The sequence below is a fragment of the Accipiter gentilis genome, chromosome 11 (genome assembly GCF_929443795.1).
Source record: "Accipiter gentilis chromosome 11, bAccGen1.1, whole genome shotgun sequence".
Classification (NCBI taxonomy): domain Eukaryota; kingdom Metazoa; phylum Chordata; class Aves; order Accipitriformes; family Accipitridae; genus Astur; species Astur gentilis.
The window spans coordinates 22,807,911-22,833,926 of NC_064890.1; the positions used below are offsets into that span (position 1 = coordinate 22,807,911).

General features: G+C 37.7%; 1 protein-coding gene across 3 annotated transcripts; it reads right to left on the reverse strand.

Moving 5' to 3' along the window:
• Positions 1–1,273: 1,273 nt before the first annotated feature.
• TUBGCP6 (tubulin gamma complex associated protein 6) lies at positions 1,274–25,286 on the reverse strand. 3 transcript variants are annotated; one of them, XM_049814046.1, is made up of 26 exons: positions 25,222–25,286; positions 23,652–24,459; positions 21,982–22,145; positions 20,377–20,587; positions 19,695–19,868; positions 18,546–18,667; positions 18,143–18,218; positions 17,537–17,646; positions 15,574–15,665; positions 15,337–15,476; positions 13,480–13,629; positions 12,748–12,829; positions 12,582–12,670; positions 12,288–12,403; positions 11,472–11,610; positions 11,266–11,382; positions 9,707–11,015; positions 9,244–9,299; positions 8,797–8,989; positions 8,266–8,434; positions 7,042–7,183; positions 5,706–5,900; positions 5,300–5,432; positions 4,852–5,065; positions 3,545–3,744; positions 1,274–1,746 (listed from the first exon to the last, which is right to left on the reverse strand). In XM_049814046.1, the coding sequence occupies exons 2-26, from the start codon at positions 24,396–24,398 to the stop codon at positions 1,655–1,657; spliced, it is 5,232 nt and encodes a 1,743-aa protein (XP_049670003.1). In that variant the 5' UTR covers positions 24,399–24,459; positions 25,222–25,286; the 3' UTR covers positions 1,274–1,654. The 3 variants fall into 3 exon arrangements, with proteins under 3 accessions (XP_049670003.1, XP_049670002.1, XP_049670004.1); XM_049814045.1 differs by lacking the exon at positions 1,274–1,746 and adding an exon at positions 1,753–2,710; XM_049814047.1 differs by lacking the exons at positions 1,274–1,746; positions 23,652–24,459; positions 25,222–25,286 and adding an exon at positions 1,753–2,710 and having other exon boundaries at positions 21,926–21,994.
• Positions 25,287–26,016: the final 730 nt, after the last annotated feature.

A 26,016-nucleotide genomic window follows, 5' to 3' on the forward strand; every position in this document is an offset into this window, starting at 1 on the left:
AAACTCATTGAGTGCGACCATCCAGCCAACTCCTTATCCCCACCGAGTGGTCCATCTGTCAAATCCCTGTCTCCCATTTAAAGACAAGGATGTTGTGCGGGACAGCATCAAATGCTTTGCACAAGTCCAGGTAGATGACGTCTGTTGCTCTTCCCTTATCCACCAATGCTGTAACCCCGTTGTAGAAGGCCACCAAATTTGACAGGCAAGATCTGCCCTTAGTGAAGCCATGCTGGCTGTCACCAATTGCCTCCTTATTTTCCATGTGCCCTAGCATAGTTCCTGAAGAGCATGTTGGGTAGGCAAACAGCTCTCTGCCTGCCCAGGCAACAAAATAGCTCAATCTGTAAGCCACTTGCTCTTTCCATCTCCTATTCTGTAAACAAAAGGAAGCTAGTTAGTTAAATACAGCACAGATAAAGAAACAACATAGAAGATGTATGTTACAACTGTGCATTACTGCATTTTTAAACTGACATTGGTACCAGAGCAGGAGCAGAAACACTCAGGTCAACTTTACAGTTGGTATGTTCTGACTCTAATGCTTAATTTCTATCATTTAAGAAAAAAAAGAAAAAAATCATAACACTACCTACACATCATCAGAAAATAATCATAGTCAATATTCCATAGTACTGGAAATATGCTAGCTTTGCCTGTACTTTTAAATAAGTGGCCACTCATCAGACAATGAGCGCCTGATGAATGTATCCACATTTTAAGCAACTGTGACTCCAGGATCTCAAAATCAACACATTTCAAAGCAGACTGCCTCTACAACATTCTCATACTGTGCAGTTACAAGTTCAATTGTCTCTTTTCATGACATGGAAGAAAAAAAAGAAAATAAACAAGGAAAAGGAAAATTATTAGCAAATTGAAAATGTGATCCTGCAGTTGAAAGCAGTACTTGAAATACATTTGGAATTAGAGCTTTGTTTCACTTTAGTGCTGCTCAATTTCTGGTTTAGGTTTTTTACATAATCACCACAAAATAAGGTGCACAGCTTAAATGAGGGATAAGTAAACTGAGTTTGGCACAAGTGATTCAACTACTACCAAGTGCTTGAATAGTCAAATACTGTATCTCCTAGCAGGTCTCTTTAATGCATATCATGCATTTTTATCTTGCCCTCTTCCACTGTGACTAATGGCCTTGAAGAAATTAGTTATCAAGTTTAGATTGAGAATTAATATCAGTTTGAATAAAACCCATCAAATAGATACTTTGTCTGAACATTTGTACTTCATACTCGTCTCTCAACAGTTTTAGAAAGTATCTGTTAATTTATTTCACATACATGTATTTACATTGGAGGAAATTCACAACACTGAAAATACAACATTTACACATTCACAGATATACAGTTTTGCACTGTTGCCCCTGCTAAGACAAGGCACTCAGCTTTTCTATCTTTGCAATAATGACAACATCAATTCTCAGCAGATCAAACAACTGGTAGGTGGGGTGGCTTTTAAGAAGCATCGTTCTCTGTATGTGGTGGTTATATTCTTCAAGCTATTAGATGGCAGGTTATTTCACTGAAGAAAAATGCCTCTTGCATGTCATTTGCATAAGCTTCTGTAATTCATAAGCATATAGGTTTATCTGTTTCTGGTTTACCATGCTATCAGCAATCCTTACTCTATGAGTTCAGTTATCCTTGTAGTAGTTATTAAAGTTTATTCGCAGTAGAAAGTCTTCTAGATGTGGTTGGTATCCTCTATTTACAAGCTTTGTTACCACTGGAAGAAAAACAAAATAAGCTTAAACTAAGATTCATATTCTGAAGCCAGCCTTGACAGTATCTGTGCATTTTAATTTAAAAAAAAAAAAAAAAAAGCCTAATGCAGAAATTGGAAGACAATAGAAACAAATATGTATTTTTGAACAAGAAAGGTCCAGTATCTCCTTCTGGAATTACAAAGTATTTCAAATAAGATGCAAAAGAAAGACTACATGTCAGTTCTAAGTGAAACTGTATTATTCTAATAAGGAAATGTTTTCTCAAGTTGCTTTCACAGAAAGACAGTGTGTTCTTATCATAATTTCAACTGACCAGGAAGCATGTTTAGGTCCTCTGGTGACCTCTGTGAAAGAAGAATCTCTACTGAAGTTTTCTTGAGCTAAGTCCATTGTGAGAGAGAAAAACAAAGAGAAATTCCTGGGACAAACCCCTCAAGCTCTATGAATGAACAAACTGACTGCTCCAAACATCCTAAATAACAAAGGAAAAAAGGCAATAGAAACTCCCTAAGCTCATAAACATCCCATGCACTAATGTAAAGGAAATTAGCAAGCAGTAGTAACATGCAAGGAAGAAGGGAAAGTGTATAGTTAGAAGTTAGGGCCTGAGCCAAAGCCATTGAAGTCCAGACTCCTTTGTATTGGCTTTCAATGGATTCCGGATCAACCCATTGTGAAAGAGGGCATTTTACAATACACGGTGACTGAAGGTACAAGTGTAGATGAACAAGCACACATTTGTTTTGTAGTGCTTAATAAAAAGGGTGTAAAGAACTAGGTCACTCAGCAAATTTCCTTACGGAATGGTCTATTAATCTCTGTCCATGAAGCAACCATAGATCTCGTAGTATGGGCTTAGGTGGCTCCCAGAGGTGTTCTGACTTCCTGTAGAATTTGGAAGCAGCCATTCTAACTCATCCTGAAATATCTGGGTTTGGTCCTTTGACATCATTTTTGGACACCCTTAAAGAATAAAAAGGGCAGCTCATTTGCTGAAGAATATAGTCTGACTAGAAAATATTCTAGAAAAATAGATCTAAGGAAAACAGTTGTACTTCCTTTGGGAGTTAAGGGTTTAAAAAAAAACCAAAAAACAAACCCAAACCCCATGAACCACCTTTGTACTCAGGAGAAGGATAAGTAATTTGTACTAAAAACACCAGCAAGATCTGAAAGGGAAATGGAGAGGAAAGACAGATAACCATGTTTTCACATTATAGGCTAATCTGACAGTGAGAAGAAATTTTATCATGTTAAAGGAAAGGACATTTGGCAAATGATCTGTGCAGTTGAAAAACACTTGCCTGGAGCACTGGATGTAAGCTCCAGTTAGTGCTAGGAGGCTCTCTGAGCTTTAGTCCAACACGGGAATTAGAACTTTCAAATCTTGTAACAGTGGTAATACTCAACCAATGCAGTTATATCTAAAATTACTTGTAAGTGGTATCTAACTATCATTGCTGCCAATAAAAAGTTCCAGAACTCAATTCCAGAGAAAAGACAAATGTAAGCACACACATAGAGCTAAATACCAAATACTTATTTTGCAAATTAGCAAAAACTTATGGTCAGTTTTGGGATATCTGTTAGATTTTTTTGTGTGGATGTTTTAATTGATGGATATGCAGATCTTTGCAAACCACAATAATGCAGTTTTAATTTGGGAACTACATTTTCTAACACATGCTAAGTACGCACATCTTCCTACTACTACATTATACTTCCAAAACCTCTTTGTAATTTTTTTCAGTTTTCAGTTGACTTTTTCTCCTATCTATAATTTATGCAATTTCTTACCTTTGAATAAGAAGTGGGAGTAGTACTTGAAGGTATTGTATGACTGCTGCATCAGACCAAAGTTGGGATGAACAGCCATTTGCTTCCCTGTGTCAAAGCTCCATGACTGAGAGATCAGCTGGCTGCGGAACTTCAAAATAAGGCTGAAGATGCTATGTATAATGTTCATCACAGGAGCTGCCTTCTCTGTCAACAGACCCCTAACAGAACAAAAACAACTTCAGAAAAGTAGTTGACATAATTTATTGCTTGTAGAAAAAAAAATACAAAGGGGTGACAATCCTTTAGGTTTCCTCTTTAATTAAAAAAAAAAACACACGAGACTGCAGCCAACTGTAATGGTAATTTTAAAAAAAGGTGCTAGACCTAAATTTGCTTGCTCTTCCAAGAAACTGGTATTTGCACTGGTCATTTCTAGAATGACATCTGCATTTGCAAAACAGATGAAATTTAAAAACATTATCAACTTTAAATCAACAATTAAAAACTTTAATCCCCTCTCATCCCATCACCTGGTATCCAAACAGCAACTTTAGGCAAGTTTTTTCTAATTAAAACTGAAGAAGAGAGACATGAAAGCAAAGATTTATTTTCTTGTTTATAACTTCTGTTTCTTATCATCTCTTCTCCCCCATCTCCCCACTTTATCATTCCAGTGTATGCTCTTTAAGAAAAAAACAGATAAACCCTAGCTTCTGTTCTCTTATTCACACCACTTTCTGCCTCATACACAGTAACCAAAGGGCTAAAAGCTTGTGATTCCTAAGACAGATGTCTCTTGCACTGCTCATAAATTTGGACAGAGGCATCAGGTCACATTTGTTCCTTCAAAGTCCAGTCCTCGTCACTGCACATATATTAAATGCATATACAATGTATAGAAGCATTTTACAATCCTTCAACTAGGCTTACTTGTGCACACTATTCATGCTGAATGAAACAGCGTTAATTTACAAAGGCTATGCCAAGGATGGGGTGAAGAAAAACACAACTGTGGCAAGTGTGCCCTTAGTCTTCAGGTTAGAGCTGTCTTAGTAGACTTAAAGCTTGTGGAAGCAGGGTGAACTGGAGCTGGAGGCAACACCAAGGAGTCTGGGGAAATGAAGAGGATGGGTAGCTGAAGAAAAGCATTAAAGTATGGGCCTCATAGTGTGCCATGAAGTTTGTTTCTCTTACATAGGAACACTTTCATATGTAAAGACTACTTAGTATGTCAGGTAGAAATCAGTTTTGCACAAATACGTTAGGCTAGACTGGCTGTTCCATTAACTTAAATATCTGAAGTAAAAATAAGTATGGTAGCTTGCCTGAAGATTGCTTTGTTGAGATATTCAGCATGTGTTCTATGAATTTCTTCCAGGTTGCCTACAGAAGACAGTTTGTTTCCAAATTCACACCATGTAACATGAAGAATCTGATTAGCAATGTAACCTTGAATAACTTTCACAAAATGCTGCATTTCATGTTTATACAGCTGGAGCTGTCGAAACTGAACAGAATTTGATGCACGACTCACTAAAGCTGAAAATAAAAACAGAAATATATTATCATCAGCACCCATGGAGACTGTCTAAAATCAGAGTTTTTAAAGAAATGAAGGTTTCTGTTAGTAGAGTCTGTGTGAAACGCCAAGGAAGTTTCTTTAAAAAATTGTGGCTTTTGCAGCTTGACATGACTGTTTATAAGCAATTGGCTAGCACAGGGTGCTAAAAGCATTTTAAGCAGGACGCCCTCTAGTTCACTTATTATACTTACCAGTGCGTTTTAAGTGAAACCAAACATCCTTGAGAGTCCACACCATATGCTTCAGCTGAAGCAAAAAGGAGAAGATCTTGTTGTATTTATTCATGCAGCTCTCAGTAATGACAATGTTCAGAGGCCAGTCAACCTTAAAGAAATAACAGTGCTGATCATACCATGTTTTTGTGTTAGAAGTTATAAGAATATTTCAGATACAAGTATTTCAGGGACATACAAATTAATATATGTATTGTAATAATGTAATGCAATAGCTAGGGTAAGTAAATCCTGTAATTTCCATTACACCATTTTTTACTCCATTCTTAAAGCTATTCCATTATTAAGAATGTATTCACTCTACCATGGTCTGTAAGAACCACAGTATAATTGCAGTATTCTACCTTTCTCCATGCTTTCTTACCTTGTACCTTAGCTCTAAGCAACTCAGAGCATCCGGCGCATTGGGCTTGAACACTTCTGGAAGATACTTGAGGGCAAAAGAAAGATTGGAAGCAAGCTGGGTGTCACCATGAAGACTGTACTGTAATGCTTTATTTAGGATAGAATTAAGAACCAGTGGATTCAGCAATTCACCAGGTGTTTGTCCTGATCCAAGCTAGGGGTAAAAAAAAAAATAATCATAATTACACAAAATTAATAAAAAGTCTTGGCTCCTGAACACAGGTAAATTAAAACAGAATGGTAAATTGGTAACTATCCTGCCTGGCTCCACCATTCTGACTGGAATTTTCTACTTCTGCCATAGGGATGCATAAACAGCCTAACAAGCAACTTCTGAATGATTTGCTCTTCACAGCATGAAGGTAATCTCATACCTGTACTGATTTATTTTGGTATGTTGGACTGCAGTTTGCTGTGGTTCAGAAGATGATACAAATCCCTAGTGCAGGGAATACAGGCTTTAGTGGGGCAGAAAGCCAGCGACAGGACTGATATTATCTATCTGACTCCAATCTGCCTATCTCATCAACTCAGCACCCTTGGAGGTTTACAAATAAAGCTATTCATCAAGTATAAATCCCCAAGTGCTTTCCCTAGTTGGGGCTAAAGCATTCTTAGGATTCAGAGAAATGCACTAACTATCCTACAGCCACGTATCTCTACTGCCAATCACCTACATTAACCCAGACTATCCTTCCTACCTTGCTGTCTTCCCCACAAACACAAGGGTAAGTCATGAAAATACTGTCTCAACAGAGGGCCCAGCACTCTCTTCAGATGACCTCCTGTCTGCTCTATAGGATATTTGAGGTAAGAGTAGGTATTTTGCAACACAGGCCTTTCCACTGGATTTTAGCAAATGGCAACAGGCTCTTCCAGCCTTGCTGCCAGCAGATGGGAGGGGACACAGCAGCAGTGCAGCAGTTTTCACACAAAAGAGTAAAGTACCCTTCCATGACTGCTTATCTGTCAAAGTTTGAAATTATCCTCCTCAATGTGCCAAATCCTTGTACTCTCTCTATGGCTGGGATTAGCAGTAGGAAATATTACTCTATTCCTTGGGAATGCCTTGGGTATGAGCATCCCTTCTGAGCAAAGACCTTCTTTTGCCTCAGTCCTTAAAATGTTAACAGAGTTCCTTGCTACCAGACTTCTCTGCAGGGCACAAAAGAGGAAAACGGCACAAGCCAGGATTGTAATTCATGCCATTCCTTCATTCCCTTCCAAATTAATCCAGAGGTATCAAGCTAAAACAGACAACCCAAAACCAAGGGTTAAGGCAACAAAGCAAATACCTTCTCAAACAACAGGTCACTGAGCGACTGAGCAAACTCCCCGTCTTCCATTAACAAAAAGTGTCTCAGTGCTTCAAAATGCTTCTCCACATTCAGTTCCACAAAGTAGTAATCAACTATTGCTTTGTTCACAAGAGAAACACTAAGAATAAACACAAAGAAAAAGTATTATTCTTACAAGCAACTCCTTCCTTACTGTTAACATTCAGCTGTGGTTACATCAGATTAATGCTCCAGTACTTAACTCTGATATCCAAGACAGGATGATATTCACATAAGCAAAAAAAATGAGACAAAAAAAATCTTCATCCAGAATATACCAGAATTAAAACCTACCAATTCACATAACTGGGTTTTGAACAGTACTGGGGAAGTATTTTAAGACCGGCTACATATAATGATCTTTGGAAGATGCTAGTGGGCCTGAAGCAACATTTTAGCAATAACCTTCTGTCTTATCTGTCACCTACATAAACAGATTAAGAAAGACTATCAAATCCCTGAGAAGAATATCCTAATTAGTAAAGCTTGGACACTAGATCTTTAGGGCAGATCTATACTACAGTTTGCAGTATAGTGTAGGTATTCAAGCTAGCTTTAAATAATTTAACTTGCATATCAGGGATAGGCTAATTCTGCCAGCACACAATTCAGGCTCACTTATTTTGCTTTGCTGAAAACATGAAACTGCATACAGATTATTCTGGTAGCCCATCTGGATCAGCTTCTGTTAAACTTCCAAATAGCCTTGAAGCTGGAGTTCCCTTAGAAATATAAAATATATCCTGATCAATATGCATGAGCTTTCACATAATCAAAAGATTTTTCTTTTTTTTTCTCCTTATCTTTCATCTGCCAAATAAAAACCAGCACAAACATTATAAATAATACACCTTCTTTTTAAAAGAACAAAGAAACCAATGGTGTCAAAACCACTGCAGCGTAATCCACAAGTCTGAGAGCAAACACTTCCCTCCAAGCCCTTGTATTTCAAATAGACCTTCAGATTTTTAATTTGCACATAAAAATGTAAGTTTATGTTATTAATTATAGTAAATCTGAACTTTTTAGTTAGTAACAGACCATCCATTGAACCACTTCTGGGAGCAAAGAGAAAATTTAAGAGAACAGATCTACGTGCAACTCTTGTCTCGAAAAAAAACTAATAAAGAACACGACATTAATTGCTCAATTATGGATTCATTATTTCTAACAAATACTCACTGAGATACAAGTGGAGCAGTAATAGAACGTTTCATCAGCACTGGCAGAGATAGGAGCTCACTGAGCTGTACAGCCGTTTCATCTGTTGCTGACTGTACCGTAGGATCCACAGGAAAAGTGTACGATCTTGGTATCACATGATGCAAGAGATGAGAAACTGGTAGTTCTGCTAAATTTAAAAATATATAAACATTGTAAGCTAACCAATTTTTATATATTTATTATATAGTATAATATATAGTATAGCATTTATATATAGTATAATATTTATAATATATAGCATAGTATTTAGTATATTTGAGCAATTTGATAATCTGTTTCTATTAAACTCTACAAAGCTCTCTAGGTTAGAAAATTGTAATGTGTCAAAATATATTTCTCATCTTTGTGCCTAGAAGCAAATTGTTTAGTTACTGCAGCTCATAATATTGGTAATTTACTGGTAATTTGGGTATTTTTTCCGGGACTCAGCTTTCTTGCTCAAGTTCACCACATCTTCTATTGATCTACTGTTCCAACAGTTTTACTCACACATCAAATCATAACTATCTTGATATTTTTCAATACAATACTGATCCGATAAGGCTCTCAAATAAGCTTGTTCTTTCTTCCATGTATCTTCCTCTCCCCCTTCCTCGTCCTTAGTCTTGAGAGCATTAGCTTCAGAAGGTGAAGTTTCTTGAGGCACAATATCTTGTGGAATTGCATTTTCAGGTTCTTCTGCCTAAAACAAAAAAATGGACAAATTTTATGAGAGATTCTGGCTTTCTCTACTCACACATAATGTGTTCTTACACGTAACTGACTAGTTCCAACTGAAAATAAAAAAGCTTACTCACCTGTACTTTTCTGACGTGTAAAAACAATATGGTATTACAGTGATTACTAGATTAGGACAGAAATGTATTACCTTAACTACCAGTGGTTTAATACTTTGAAGGAAAAGGAAGTCATCTTGACAACTACTTTGTTTCCTACCTGTAAGCTCTGTGAGGAATCTGTAGAAGGGTCCTTGTTGACCACATTTGGGATTACTGCAATCACAAGTAAATTAAAGACAGCATTTACTTAGACCTGCTTATAATACTGAGTTCATACTTCAGATCTGGTCCCAAAGTTCTTCAAAATTTCTCTACAATCACAGAAGCAACCACCCCAGTAACAGTCCCTCCCCACAGTCCCACTCACACACTTTCATGTGTGTTCTCTACTCGAGATCACGTGAGGTCCTGTTTCACAAAATTTCAGACTAGAATTTTTTTAATGCTGTTTCATGTATATAGGAAACAAGACTAAGCTCAAATTGTTTCCTCTGAATTCTAACAGTGTCCAAAAAGTTATGCAAGAAATTAAGTAATAAGTATCCATTTTGAACATAAACATTTACAGTTACTTTCATGAGCCCTTAAATGCTGACTGAATAAATTTAATTTTATTTTACCGTCTTGTTTCTCTTTCATTGTATTTTCTTTTTTGTCATCTTTAATATTAGCATCAGGAAAGACTGTAACACTGTCAGATGACTGTGACTGAGGTGAAGTCTTTTCCTTAACTTGTGACGTTTTTGCTTCCTTTCTGCTTCCTTCAACAGGAGGTAATTCTTCACTGTACAGAAGTGTCTGAACCGTGGAGTCAGAAGGACTAGAAATGGTTTTACGATGAGGTATTGGATCATTTTCTGTAGATGGGGCCCACTTCCCTATTTGGATGCTTGACTGGGATGCATGACCAAACGGGCTCCAACGAGATTTCAAAGGCTCTGTATCTGAAACCAGTTCTCCAATTTTGATGTGCGACTGTGAAGCATGCCCATGAATGTTCCAACGAGGTCTAGCTGAGACCACCTCTGACACGTTTTCACCAATCTTGATATTGGCATCAGATGCATGACCATGGATGTTCCATCGAGGCCTTGTAGGAGCTACATTTGACACATACTCTCCAATCTTAATATTGGCTTCTGAAGCATGTCCATGAATGTTCCACCTAGGCCTTGAGGGCTCTACCTCTGATGCATATTCCCCAATTTTAATGTGAGCTTCAGAAACATGCCCATGAATATTCCACCGGGGTCGGCTAGATTCAACTTCAGAAGTATAGCTGCTGATTTTTATATGGGAGTCTGAAGCATGCCCGTAATGACTTGAATGTGGCTGGTAAGTGTCCACATAAGGTACATATTCTCCCACTCTAATGTTGGCATCAGATGCATGTCCATGAACGTTCCACCGAGGCCTTCTATACTCCACATCAAATACATTTTCTCCAACTCTAACATGTCCCTGCCAAGCTGCAGATGGTCTGAGAACTGTATTAAAATCATACTCCTTTTGCTGATGCAATGGTGCATTGTCTTCTTCCAGTGCTCCTTTCAAGACAGGCTGATTTTCACTTACTTGAGAAGTCTCAGAAAGGTCTGAGTTAATATTTCGGAATGCTTCATCTAGCAAAGATCCTTGTATGCTAATGGCAACAAGCTGTTCATCCTGTGGCTTTGATAAGAAATCTTCTATATTCACATTGGATTCAGGCAAGGAATCAGCACTGTATAGAGGACTACACGCTTTCTCTGAACTTTGGAGACTGCTTTCAGATCCTACTGCTTTAGGCTGAAAATGCTGATCAGCATTACTACTTGTCAGCTCTGGCATGGGCAGTGCTTTGTCAGCAGAAGTAGCATATTCTAGTCCAGGCTCAGATTCTTTTCTGCCAACTGCCTCACTAGAATGCAGAGGTTTCAGAGATGACACCTAAAAAAGAAATAATTATCACACTGTATGGCTAGTCACATAATCAAGCTACTTATTAGATCACCACTTTATTACATGTAAGATTTAAAATTTTCCAATTTTTCAGATGTACTACAAATAATGTGGTAACTACTCACCCTGCTGTTACAGTGAACCTTGTGTTTACTGAACTGAAATGAACCATGAAATGAACTCCCTTGAGGGAGACTTGGAACAGCAACCTGGAGTTTATGTAAGAAAATAAACTCACCTGTGAATGTGGATCTTTCACAACAGGGTTTTTATCTAAAGCCAGCTGGCACTGTTTATAAGGAATAATATCTAATTTTCTCCTGTAGTTTCCATCTGGAAGTTTTTCAAGCATTTCCTGTAAGTAAAAATGACAAAAACAGAAGTTTTAAAGTACTAAGTACCAAATTTTCTAAATTACATTTCTTATATCTTTTCAGAAGATACCTCGATGCGTTTTTGATCTTCTAACAGAAACTTAAGACGGGCTGTTTCCAACTTGTGTCGCTGGATTTTCCATAACGCTCTTTGTTCCCTACGGGCTGCATCATCAGAAAGTTTGCTATAATGGTCAATTAATTCTTGCCTAAATGAAGGTAAAAATAAAGCTAAGTTAAGATTTTAGCATACTGACTTTCATCTTCCCTTCTAAAGAATAAGGCCTCTTAGCACTTCAGAACTAAAAAGCAATTTTTTAAAAGTAGAAGCCATAGGCTTCAATCACAGAGAAGAAACACGTGGAGAAAACAGGACTGTATTCTTAGTCAATATGTACTTCTATAACTATTCTTAGTAGGTCACTCATTTATCCTAAGTATTTTTAGATATAACAGAAGAAAGTGAAATACAACTAGATGCACAACAAGAACAATTCAGATAACTATCAATCTAACTCCTCCGTCTGCTCTTTACTTCTGCTTTAACATACATGTAACCATATTTGCTGTGGGCTCAGCTTTTAATTGTAAGATGTAGTCAAATTTTTTTCCTGAAATTCTGATCAAAACAAAAACCAGACTGGATAGGGTTGACACAAATCAGTGGGTCCCAGATTTTGGGGCCACTAACCATTCATAAATCACAAAATTGCTCATAGATTACCAAAAATCTTTAAATCCATCTTTTAACTGCAAACATTACCCTTGTAGAGCAATGTCTGGGACATGCTAGTACCATAGATTTTACTGTGCAGTAATTTTTCCTGAGGTCTTTATGATGGTTTTGGAGTATCTAAGCTTTGGGAGACTACTCAGATACACTTACCTTGCCTTTTTTTCCAGTTCTTCTTCTAAAGCTTTCAGCCTTTTTTCTCTCTCTCTGAGCTCTCGGGCATAGCTAAAATCATCATCAATCTCCTCTTGCTTTATTGCAAGGCGACGCTGCATAAATATTTAACACTTAAAAGCCACTCTCAATACCAGCTGTAATGCACACATCTGCAAGAAGTTCTTATTTGCACCCCATGAACTATTCATTCAACTTCAGTAAAATAAATCAAAATATCCTTTCAATTATTTGCCTAAGAAATAGTTGGCCATTAGAAACATACAGAAATACCTCTTGATCTTTTGCAAATTGCTCTTTCAGCTTCTGAAACTGTTCCCGTTTCTTTGCATCCAAAGCCATTCGTTCTGATATTTGTCGATCTGTATTACAATAAAGATATTGTTAGTTTACATTAACAGACCCACCAGAAAACACATGAAACACCACTGCAACTTACCATTAATAGCTTTTAGTACTTTGCTAGCAGTTTCTCGAGCATGAACAATTAATTCTTGTTTGGCTATTTCCATGCGCAAATCCTGAAAAAAAACCCCGAACAGACAAAAATACAGATGGGAATTTTTTCTATTTTAGACTTGAAAATACACTCTTGCAAAGAAAGGTGCACACTTTATAATGGTTATTAATCTACAATTATAGTACAGAAATATGAATAATGAAATTCATTAAATGGAAAGTCTATAAACTAATATTGAAAGTTAATACACCAGACCTTACAACAAACCAAATCCATCTGATATATTGCACTACACCGATGGCATCTGAAAGACAGAAGTCTCTTTATAACTAAGAGAGTTCCAAAAAAACACTTAGCTATGCAAATTACAAAAAGAGTCTTATCTGGTTACTAATTAGCTTGTCACATTTGTTAAATTAGAATCTAACAATCTTTTCAGTAGGAGGTCAAATCTGCTGCTGCAAAGAACTAAGATGGAAGTCCAAAACTCATTTAAGATATGAAAATGCCAACAAATGACAACACGCCACCTATACTTAGAAAGTTATATTAAATAATTTTTTTTTCTGTGGTAACAATTCAAACAGCAATTGACCAATGAAAAAATTCTGACCATGAATACATATTCTTTCAAAGTTATAACAAAAACGAAAAATGAGCATTAAAAAAAAAAATCCCAACAATAAGGTCTTTATTATTTTATTCATTTACCTTTTCCTCCTTGCTAATGGAACTGTACCGGGCAATTCTTTCCATTCGACCTACATACACTGCACAATCTCTCTCTATTTCTTTGAGCTCCTCAAGTGAAAAAATAACTGAAATCCGGGGAACAGGTATATCTGACCAACATATATAATGCTGAAAAATGAGAAATTTCCTTTTAAATACATTTTTTAAATTGTAAAATGTTATATGAACTCACATATTTTTTGTTAAATTAGCAACTAGAAATTCAAGATACTGAAACAAGCCTCCACACAAGATCTAAGATTTTTAATAATATCATCAGGTTTTGCATTTATATAATTCAAAGTAGGAGACAGAGTTATAATGTTCCAGAAGTTGGATCACAGGTCAAGTTCTCAAGGTCCCCCTCTTCCCCACTGAACTGGACAGGAATCTAAAATCTGATACATACATTTATACTAGTAATGTTCTAAATGCCTAAAATTTTGCTTTGCTGAATATCCAAATTAATTGAGCCTGAGTAACTCAGTGCTGAATGCATCTCTCCTATCAAAAGTTAGGTTTTGTTCACTTATACCCCCCTCAGATCCCCACTTAACAGGAACTGTCTGGAACATGACACATACCTTCAGGAGAGAGCTCTACACAAGACATAACTCTCAAAAACATGGCCAGTGCGCATCACAGAGTACCTGTTCTCTAAGCTAAGTATCTTAGGTCTTTCTGCTCCACCTCAACCTCCCTAAATCTCTGAAGCTGTTCTACTCAGTGCAGAAAACAGGTAAGTGAGCTTTAAAAAAACAAAGGAGCGTATAAGCATGCTCACACTAGATTCCCCAGTCTACTGGTAAAAGCCAGAACAGGGGATGCCCAGAGCTGTGTTCCTGGGACTGTGTCAGCCTACACAAAAGGGAAGAGCGAGCTGTTTAGGGCATTATCATGGAAAGGGATGAAATGTGACGGGCACTCTCAGACAGATGGAAGATGATTGAACCTGGGTGCCCCACATTCTGGGGGAATGTTCTATGTATTAAGATACTGTTAGTGACTGATAAAGCTGTAATTTATAATGAAAATTATGGCCGACACTGTTTTATAAAAAGCCCAGTACTACAGGCACACCCGAGTCATGGTTTGAGAATGCTTATCAGAGCAGACTCAGAACTAGCAGAGGGTCATCTCACTTGAGATATTAGGCTTATGCCCGATATCAGATATCTGATACTGAGCTGCTCAGCTCTGTCAAGACCGGGCAGCTCTGATCTTAAAAAGAAAGAGAATACAAGTTACTTGGGAAAGAGTGCCTATAGACTTTAGACACCTCTGTGGTTGTTCCATTGTTAGACATACACAGAGAAGAGGCAAGACACAAAGTAGTTTTAACATAGTTTTCTTATCAAGGACAAGACTCATTCTGCAAAATATGAATAAACAGAACTATTTAAACACTTCTTGGAAAGGTAGTGATACAGCTGAAATACAAGAGCTATGCAGAACTGAATCAAGACCTGGTAAGAGAGGCATCTTTAAACCAAAAAATAGTAGTGTAAGTTGTGTGAAAAATGGAAGGCATTTGCTTGGAAGCCTAAAATATTTCTGCTTTCAATGCAAAGGAAAATAAGAAATATAGCACATGCATTGGATATGATAAATTTGATGCTGTTAAAAATTTATATTTCTGCAGTGAGGTGTTAGCAAGTAGAGTGGATAATCAGCTCACAAGTATCTGAGTGCAATTAATTGCCTTTCATGAATCAACATCCTACTTATGCAATACCAGTTTTCAATAAATTTACAAACTTGCTAAAAACCTAGAAACTTGCTCTGAAGAGACATGATTTTCTCAATGTTATAGGAAGGAACCAAACCAAAACTTACCCTAGGACAGCACAATTTCAGCAAGTTTATGGTTTTTCCACATATGTATACATCATTAGCAATATGTTTAAGAAATACAGGGACACAATCTTCTACTTCTTTTGAAATCAAAACATAACCATGAGTCCAATAGTGTTTATCTACATATCAAACAAAAAGAGGAAAGTATGTGTTTTTAATTATTTAATTAACAGCACAAATTATATAAATTAGAAATGCTCCATATACATACTGTACCTCTGAAACAAAGATAATCCTCATTCACCTGGATCATAAATTCTCCATAAACATCTCTGAATACACCACTGTATACCCAATCATAGATAAATCTAAAAAAGAAATATAATTGTACAATATTGAAAATCAATCCTCTCACCTTCTCAACTTTATTATAACCAAACGGTAAGTTTATTCTTTAAAACATCAAAATACACAAGATATAGGCAGGATAGAAAAACAGCAATTAAAACAACAATTAACTGCTGTCACACTGATATTTAAAGATACATACAGGATTGTGTCTCTACATTTTTCTTAAAAGAAACCATGTTTATATAGAACATTGCAGTGATAATTAGTTAGAGATGAAAGAACATTGCCTTAATTAAAACAATCTTTTACTAAGTATATATTAAAAGTCTCTAGAAATCTTTGCAGCACATCAAAAGCATAGGGAGAGATAAGAAGGAAGGATTCATTTTAAAGAGAGGTAACTTTAGCAAAGAGAAACTGAAAAGGTATAAAACAAAGATGCAATACCAAGCACTTTTTCCCCGGACCTAGAGACAATTTTAATATATGTGCAATAATGAGAAATACTGTTTTGGAATATTTATTCATGCTTTTTCATATTTCCTCTGTGAAACCAAACTTCTGAAAAAATAAAAAAATACAATTATCTGAAGCTATAGATAAAAAGGCTCAGAGCATCTTGAAGCTAATCCTTTCTTTTCTTACCAGTTGCAATACTAACGCTGTTTCTAGACGTTGGCTCAGTGTAACAACCAAGAAGCATTCAGCACAGGAACTACCATTCAATATTAAGGTTGTAAGTAAAAAGTTAAGAACTTTTAAAGTGTTCGGTCTGATGCTTCTATGATTTATTTGAGCAACAACTTCTATTATTTAATTTCTTTCAGGTTAATAAATGAGTGGGATAACACTTTCTGCAGATAATGGAGGCCTCCCTCCATGGCAGCCCTGATTGTATATGACTGATGTTTCGATGGACATTTGCAACAAATTTAAGAGTCAATGCTGTAAGTATCACATACTAGTAAGCATACTTTCATATTTTTTAGCTTCCTTGTGATGTCATGACATCCTGCCCTTGGTATTTCTGAAATCTGACTACCTTCTATAAATTGCAGGTCAAGAGCTGTGAAGGTATTTCAATGAGTCTTCTGGTAAATCCGAAATTAAGTTTCTCTGAAGAACATTTTATGTAGAAAGAAGAAAAACCAAGATGGGTGGCCATGGGAGGAACATTAAATTTGAGCATTTTGACAGATTTTGGGTTTCTCTTTCTAGTATCATTACGTCTATTAAGTATCATTGTAAACCGATGATGGGCTACAGCTATAATCCCTCTAAATAGCTATTTTTAAAAAATTAGCACCTCTTCAAAAGTCTATAAACTAACAATTTCTAAATTGATGTGCACTGCTTAACAAAACTGTCGCAATACAAGGAACTCTACTTCCTATTGTTAGTTACATCTACATAATGAACAACAGATTTTTTTATTATTTTTTTTTTTAATTTTTGCTTACTGAAAAGCCCACAAGAAAAAGACAGTGGAAATAAGCATGAACGTTCCCGTTTGTGCAACACCAAGAGAAACCTGTTAGTTGCCAGTTTCAGGACTTTACTAGAAGTATGAGAAGAAAAAAAAAAAAAAAGAAGTTTATCCAAGTCTTATATTTCCAGGACCAGTAGCAAGAAAGAAGTCTTATTCACATGTATTTATTTACTAATCTTGTCACACATAAAACCCTTATGTTGTTACTGAGCTGGAAAAGAGAAGGAAAGAAGGATTCAGCAAAATTAATTAATTTTAATATTATTTTGCAGATACAGCCACACCTTCTATCTTCTCTGAAAATGTTAAAAGTCATTGTTAAATTAGCAGAGTTACTCACTAGATTACTAACTCAGAACTGCTCTTAAACACAATTATGCAGAGAAAGTATAGACTCACCTTGTGTATGGTTCACAGCTTGTCTTCAACAAAGACAGGAGAACTGGATAATGTTCATTGCTACAGTTGTTGAGGGCCTCTTTGTACAGATACGAAAGCAATTTAACACCCTAAAAAAATGGAAAAATATTCTAATATTAGGCAACAAACTTCACTACAACTTAAATAACAAAACACTCATAAATATACAGCTTCGCTTGTTTCACTGAACACAGAAGATGGGATTCATCTCACTTCCTCTAGCTGTCTGTAGTTAAGATCACTTTATCTGAGCTAGTTACCTCAAGCTCACTTTAAAGTCACTGGAGGGAAACAGGTATGTTTACAGTTGGATTCACTTGACTTGCTACAAACATCTCCTTTAGAATGAAATGGAAGGCTTATTTTGGGTCCTTTGTTTACTTTAGAAATTGAAAACAAAGGACAAAATTCCAAATGTTAAAATATCTGGAGAAAGGATCATGGCATTGTAAGTAGAGGTCCAAGGTCATATCTTTGGTAGCAGAGAGACCAACACTAAATTTTTTATGTAAAATCCTACCTAATTTTGAAGAATATTAACATTGTAACCCAAATCAAACATAAAAACATCAAATTAATTATCACCGTAGGAAATGAAGCACCAGCTCCACCACTGATCCCCAGCGCTGTTGTTCCTATGCCACAAAGTTCAGCTAAGTACCTAAAAAACAATATTAAAACATAATGTAACAATTTCAACCAGAAGTCTGAGAATACAGTGATGAACTCTGCTGAAGCTGAATATCATACAACAACCCTACTGTATCAGCGGAATGATAACAGGGATAACAAAGAAACTGAATATAAAGACCTTTCATGTTTTCCCTAGAATCTTCTAGAAAGAAAGAAACCTTTCTGTTAAAATAGAGGAAAAATACTGAAAGACTATGTAAGAATGCCCATATAATATTGTCTCTTTTAGTGTATATGAAGAAATAGATTGCATTTTTTCTGCTATGAAAAGCTTAATTTAGTATTATTCTCTTACCTCAACTGACGACCTAATTTTCTGAAGAGAAAGCCAATTGTTAGAAGACTTAAAGTAGGAGGTGTTGACAAAACACAGGCTCGGTAATATTGAAGATACTTTCTCAGGCCACTTGTGAATGCCTAGTATCAACAGAAAATATTTAAAGTCTTACTGTTAAAGTTGTTAATAGTCTATCTATGTCTCACATCAATTGCATCACCGTGAAAACAAACTTTTTACTAAAATAATTTGCACACACAGGTAAGAGGGACTTGTATACCAAAGTAAGGGGAAAGTAAGAGTCCATGCAGCTTCAGACATTCAAATTAGCCAGATGACTCCTCTATACTCTTTATATATCCAATGCTCGGAGCCTGTAACCATGCACAGTATAATAAAGCATCTTGGTTCACCTTCTTTGAATTGCCCTTTGGGAGCTCCTCGTTCTCTAACAGCTATAGTATGAACCTAGGGAAACGTGTTTTCTTACTTTCATGCATAAATTGGATAATGGAAAAAACTTGTCTAGAACTTTTGCTAACAGGACGAAGAGAGAGACCTTCTTATTCAATTTCTATTAACATTGCTGTAAATCAAATATTTAGAAGGAATACATTGTCACAACCAATCCTAACTCAATTCTATGCATTAGAAAGAGACGAAATCACCTGATATTACACAGTGTATGTACAGTTCAGCACAATATACAGAGGACTGACAGGGAGAATTTGCACTTAATTCTGAACTGAGAAAAAGTAATTAAAGCTATTAAGTATCATATTTCTCTATTTCAGTTTTTAAATATATATATTATATATATACATACTGTATTAAAAAAGTCCTTGTATTTTATTTAATTTTATACATCTTAACGTATAAATATGTAATGTTTTTAAAACATCTAAAACTGATATTCCTTTAGTCCTCAACAGAACAACATCACACTTCAGGTAATGAAAACTTTTTATCATGTGTTTCAGTGCAAGCAAGCCCTAAGCACACAGAGCTGTGATTTAAACATACTGGCACTGTTCACTGCCGACGCGGGATGAGCATTACACTTAAAATGCTTAGCAGTTTTGCAGAATGCAGAAATTCCAGCTTTACACAAAATCAAAGTTACCTTCTCTATCTAAGATAACTGGCTTTTTAATACAATTGTTTTACCTGAAACACAAGTCCTTTGCTGTATGAAGAATCTAAAACTGGCTGAAGAGAAAAACGGCTTAGTCGGGTGTAATAGGTTCCATACTCTGCAACTTCCAAGAGTAGGTTGTGCATTGTCTCTGGTGAAGTTCCAGATACATATACCCCCTCCTTTATCACAAATGTCTGAGCAGCCTAAAAGGGTATAGGGAGGGAAAAAAAAAGGCAGATTCAAATATTTCATAGCTGTATTCTGATTTAAAATAGCAACATTTACACACAAAAATAACAGCAGACAGATTTTCAGTTTAGATACTCTGGTGACTGAGACTATATAGCTAGGACACTGTGATAAACATATTAAATTGTAGCAAAATTTCAGGAGTGTGAACGGTATTTTCAAATAAGACTCATTATCTAATTCCTTAAAGAAAATCCAATCTAAAAAACTAGTTACATGTCTATTTTCAAGTATTCATAAACCTATTTTCACTTAGAGGACTACAAATACTCTTAGCCTACTCCAATAACATCATTATTGCAATACATAAACACTGCCTTATTGCCACTAGGTCACATTCAACTTGTAACAGGATCCACAACTTCAAGATTTCAAAAGAAACAAATGTATTGAAGAGGAAACCTCTACAAAGAAAAAAAGAAAAAGATGTGACTATGAAGCGCAGTTAAACATCTTCCATACCTGATTGAGTGAAAACGTAGTGGATACCACACCAATGAGCACATTCAAGACATCCTTAACCAGTTCAGGTTCTTTCATTAGCACAAGCTGTGGAAGCTGAAGTACAGTATTACTAAACAGTTGCAATTCCCCTTCTCGAAGTTTGTAAAATTTGTCAAAAGCTTCTCTCCCAGCTTCAGTAAGATACGGTTCCTCTTTTTTACCAGGTGGGCTGTACCAGAGAAAACACAACATTACAAGGTTATTGTATGAAAAGAAGGAAATATATCTCCCAAAGAAAAAAAAAAGTAATTTCAGAATTTTACACAGCCAGCATTGACCACAGAAAAAGCTACTAGAAATATAGTACATTTTCAAGGGAATGTCCATTCAGTCACTGAAACTGTAGCCCAAACTTAGTACAGTGAAGAAACAGGTAGGTAATGTGAACATCAATTCAGAGACAGAAACCTTGACAGAGAATTACCAGTTGCTTTCGTGGCCTTCCCTGATGCAGTTTTCGCATTGGAAAAATGAGGTCAATATATACCAGATTTCCAGGGTCCATGCAATACTAATACTTAAATATGTTAAAGAGCAACATGCTCAAAATGTTATAATGACTTGTATTAACACATTTTAGCTCTCCCTAGTGAGGATTACTATCCCCTCCAAAACAATTTCTCCTTCCAGTTCTTCCAAAAATTCTGAATTCCAGTAGCATGTATTACATGTAAGCTGTCAGGCATATGGTCTACATTTGACTCTAAGAACCTTACAGTCTAAACGGTAGCAAGAAAAACTGTCTTGTACTAGGAACAAAGCTAGAGTGTGCTACAGGGGCTTTGAAAAATCAGATCAGGGAACTTCTGAGTTTCTGAGCTTCTCAGGCTCAGAGCTGAAAGAACACTGTGCAACGCTGCAACAGACACATCATTAGATTATTACTTAAAATTACAGAAAACATACAGAGCAAAGTTTCTCCAAGAATCAGGCACACCACAGGAATGTAAGGAGGTACCTGCCATACCTGCCTTTTTTTTTCTTCTTTTTTTCTTCCATTTAGGGAAGCTAGGAAGCTTTAACAGGGCTATGCTGAGCCCTCTCTCAGGACATGCATCTTCTACTCAACAGCCAAAAGAACTACAAGTCTAACTACACCATGAAGAAACCTGTTATAAAAATTTCTGGTTTGGTACATTGTTGTAGAACAATGGGAGATAGGGGTTTAATTATTCTAGTGCTCTACAACTACCATGTTCTCCTTTGAAACTGAAATTGGAATCATTTTAGACTGAGATAAATGAAATAGTGCATAAGAAGTCAGATTAATTAGAAAAATGTTGCATTTCACACAAACAGCAAGTGTTCCCATAATCCCTTCAGTGTTTTTGACAAAGATAATTTTATCTCGTCCTATGAAACAGCTGCAATCTAAGAACTAGTTTGTTGAAATGACATGACCTTTATTCCTTTCTCAATCATTAATGCAGTATGTTGAATTATGTGAATTAAATATGCACATTTCACTATTTATACTGAGGTAATTTGGAACTAAGATGAAATGCACCTTCATACATTTGCATATGATGAATAGCAAGTTTGCCAGTAACATCAGACACATACTATCCAATTCTTTCCCAACATCTTCGTTTGCTGGGTCCATATGTAAGCACTGCATCCCACAAGTCTATGTCTGGAGTCATGCTCGGCTCTGACTGAGAATCAGGAGTCAGATTGGATGCTGACTGGAATCCCTCATCTTCTGACTGGTCTATACTTTGAGGAACCTGTCAGAGAGAGTTCAATGTTATACGTGAAAACGTTTTACTGAAGAAACATATGCTAATAAAGACATTCTGCTATCACTCATGATCAAGCAACTCTACATGACTCAACCTGTGTCAGCCACTCTCCCTTTATATCTATTTCAAGTTTTTCCTGTAAGCACTCTGTTCGTTTGATAACTCTCTATGGGTATTAATGCCTATACATAAACCAACAATCATCATTAAAATAATATACTAAGTTTGTCGGTGTTAAACTTGAAACTTACTCCTTTGGTAAGCACATAGTTCTAGAAACTGAGAATCTAAGGTCTGGATATTCAACAATATGTAACAGTAATAAAATCCTACTGCTCAGTATTTCATTTGAGTAAATGATCCAGGCCCCAATTCTTCAAATTTGTAAATATTTTGTTAACTATGACTAACATAGTTCGTTCCCTTATGCTTATTCATATGCAGAAAATCTGCAGTTGTCCTAACAGAGTATATGCCACATCCTCAATTCCCACTCAACAGAAGTTGTGTGCGCAGAACAGTACTCAATTTTAGTAAAAGACAATCACACCCACATAAAAAGCAGCAAGTTCTTCAAGAAATCGCAAATGTTCCAGTCTGATTGAAAGAGCACAGCACTTACTCAAAAAGACTCTGCCTCCCCTGAGTTACAACTTACATCCATATATGCACACTGAATGGTACAGGGGTTTTCTTTTTTAATGTGTCAGCCTTGAAGTTTCAAGTAAGAACCTGAGTTAAGGGAATTGCAAGAGCAATCCATACGTTAAGTAGAGGGAACAAAATGACAGAAGTATAAAAAACCTACCTACACACAGTAAAAATAGAAAGAAAGAAAGAAACAAACCCAACAAGTTAACTAGTACCTCTGAGAATAAAACACAGCAAAAATAAACAGAATGGACAGCAAAAGGGGAAAAAAAGATACATGGAAACTGTGCACACTGAAAAGGTAAAAGGACAGTGGGAACCAGGAGGTCCAATGAAATACAGTAACTGAAAAAAATGTTTTAAGACACAACAAGCCAAGAAGAAAATACAACAAGTTAGGTAACGTGATCTGAACAGTAAAACACATACATTCAGACAGGAATGCTTATGCAGTCAGGCTGAACAGTAACAAGTAAACAACAACACAAAGGAGTTCAATATGCAAAGCAGGCAAAAATGCAAGCAAAAGATTACTAGGGTGGGGAAGGCACAGATATAGCTGATGGCTTAACTTCATAAAGCCTATGGCCACGTAATGGTTGTTGTTTTTTTTTTTTTTTACACAGTTATAAGACAAGACCAAGGTTTTCATTGTCATACATCTCTGTATCCAAAAAGCTTATCTTGCTCTCAGCAAAGAAAAGGATCCCTGCTCCACTTAAATTCCAACACTGCATGCTTCTATTACCAATTAGACTACCTATATTTTAAACTAAAGTTTCAAAGTGGCATATTGAAGGCATGCACACACTCTTAAGTCCAAAACAAATGATACCATACTTTAATTGCAAGTCCAGACAAATCTGCATTGTCAGGCACTGGTGGCAAATCCAACTTGATGTCCATATCATATGTACGGCTATGGACAAGAGCACCAAAGAGTGAGACACGCGTTTCTTTCTCAAACTTGTCACCAGCAGGATAGTTCTGTGAGAACAACCCTATGGCAGGGAGTCCAGTACCAGGTGCAGCCTCCATTATCTGAAGCGTCTTTTGAATTGTGTCGTTTAACTGACATTCTTCGTTTGTTATTAGAGATTGTATATCGGCTTCAAATACGCTTACATCATAATAATCATAACCCTGATATTTGACATTTCTACCAACATATTTGTTGTTCAGAAAATAGTCCTTTTTTTGCGGTACAAGCTGAGGAGGACCCGTTCCAGCAAGCAGTACTAAGAGATCCAAGACAGAATTAACTTCAGTAAACGGTAAGCATTCAGCTGATTCCAGTTCCTCCACAAGACTCTCCAGTCTATCCGCTTGAGCACCTAGGCCACCAACTCTCAAGTTGAAAGAGAGCATCAAAATTTTGTTTTTCACTGGAAGCCTGGAAACGTTTGACTGTAGCTTACGAGCCTCGTCTTGAAAAAGGTTTATGAACAGGGCATTATAAGCAACCCTTTTCAGATTTTGCTTAGCCCTTCTCTTGCTGATCTTCCGCCTACCCAGGTGGACCTTCCATGGCAAACCTGTCAAGTGTGCTTCACACAAATCATTGAACAACTGCGTAATGCTCTCCATTTCAAATCAATTCGTCAGGTTACAGCAGTTACGGTCTGGGTCTCTGGTTTCATGCGAAGACCTGGAAAAAAGACCGGAAAAGAAAGAAACACTCGTAAGGTGTAGGAGAAATTGATGAGTACGCTTCGACTTAAACTGAGACAGCCCAAAATAAGAGCGAAGAAAACTGACCTAGCACATATTTAGGACATGAGCGACAAAAATAACACTATAACTTTGATCATAGTGATCAAAGCAAAGTGATGGTGGTGCAAGCTTAACTGCAGACACCCGATTTTGCTCAGCAGACTGAAATAGAACAGAGAAGACCGTCCCCGTCTAATACAGCATTCATGTGGGAACACCTCCGAAAGCTTTACCGCTCGAGCTCTTCCCAGGAGACATCCTCCGCCTCCCTCCCACCCGCGCCGTGGCCCCGGCAGAAGCCACGGGGCCGCGCAGAGAGCGGGCGAGAAGACGCGGGCGCTGACGGTGGAGGGCGGCGCAGGGCTGGCCTGCGCGGCACCGGCCATCCCTGGGGCTGCTCTGAAGCACCCACCCCGTAGCTGCGGGGGGTGCCGCCACCACCCCGGGGCAGCTCCGGGCGGCGGGGCCTTGCCCTGAGGATCAAGCTGGGCCCAGCCCTTCCACCCCCGAGAACGGCGTGCCAGCCCCCCTCCTCGCCCCCCCGCCAGGGCACGGCCGGCAGCACCAGCAGCCTCCCCCGCGTACCCCCGCCGGGCTGCCCCGCCACCCCCAGCCCCTTCCACCCTCGCCCCCGCCCGGGGGGGGGGGGGGGGGCAGCGGACACCGCCCCAGCGCTCCCCGCCGCCCCTCGCCGTACCTGGGGCGGCTCCCCCGGGGCCGGCGGGCGCGGGACGCCGCAGCCGCCTCCTTCCTTCCTTCCTTTCCTTTCCTTTCCTTCCCTTCCCTCAGCGCCGGCCGCCGACGTCACGCAAGCGCGACGGGCGGCGGCGGGGGGCGGCCGCCCGGCGCCGCTGCCCGGGACGGAGCCCCAGGCACGGCGGGTGTTTGCCGCGGTCCCTAAAATGGCGCGCGTCCACGGGCGGGCAGGGGCAGGAGGCGCCGCGGCCTCGCAGCGCTGCTGTGGTAACGCCGCGGCCCCGGGAGGGAGCGTTGCCGCAGAGGGCTTCTCCTGACGCTGTTTGCACGCGAATTCTACCAAGACTACGCGGGTTTCTTCCTCTCGGTTCACGTTTTGATAAATTCGATCAAGATCTTAGAAAAATGCATATCAAAATAGAACATCGGTATCGTTCAAACGCTGGCTGGAGAAACACTGTTGAACGAAGGCAGGTAAAAGGGAAGGAGCAGAGATATTGCTGAGAAAATGCTTTTTCCTTGAAAATGCTTAATTGTTAGAAAAAAACCCACAACTTTTTTTTTTTTTTTTTTCTCCAGGGAGGAGATTGGGAGAGAGAAGAATAAACCAACAAATCTGTTCTGAAAAGTTTTGAAGCTAAAGTTTGGCTGTTGCCCAGTTTCCAATCTAAAATAAATACTTTTTGGAGTCTGAAGTTAAGTTCAAAGAAATTCTGAACTGAAGCAGAACATCTTTGTATTCGTCAACTTTTGTTTGTGAAGAATGTCTAACGTGGCTTTTAGTTTCTTTTGAAAC

Bases quoted from the DNA above. Each gene is read 5' to 3' on its own strand.
- TUBGCP6 (XM_049814045.1), bottom strand. From the start codon at position 24,398: ATGGAGAGCATTACGCAGTTGTTCAATGATTTGTGTGAAGCACACTTG. The intron at 22,146-23,651 runs GTATGGTATCAT...TCTCTCTGACAG, and splicing joins TGTCTGGACTTGCAATTAAA to GTTCCTCAAAGTATAGACCA. The intron at 15,477-15,573 runs GTACAGTATGTA...TTTGATATGTAG, and splicing joins GGATTATCTTTGTTTCAGAG to ATAAACACTATTGGACTCAT.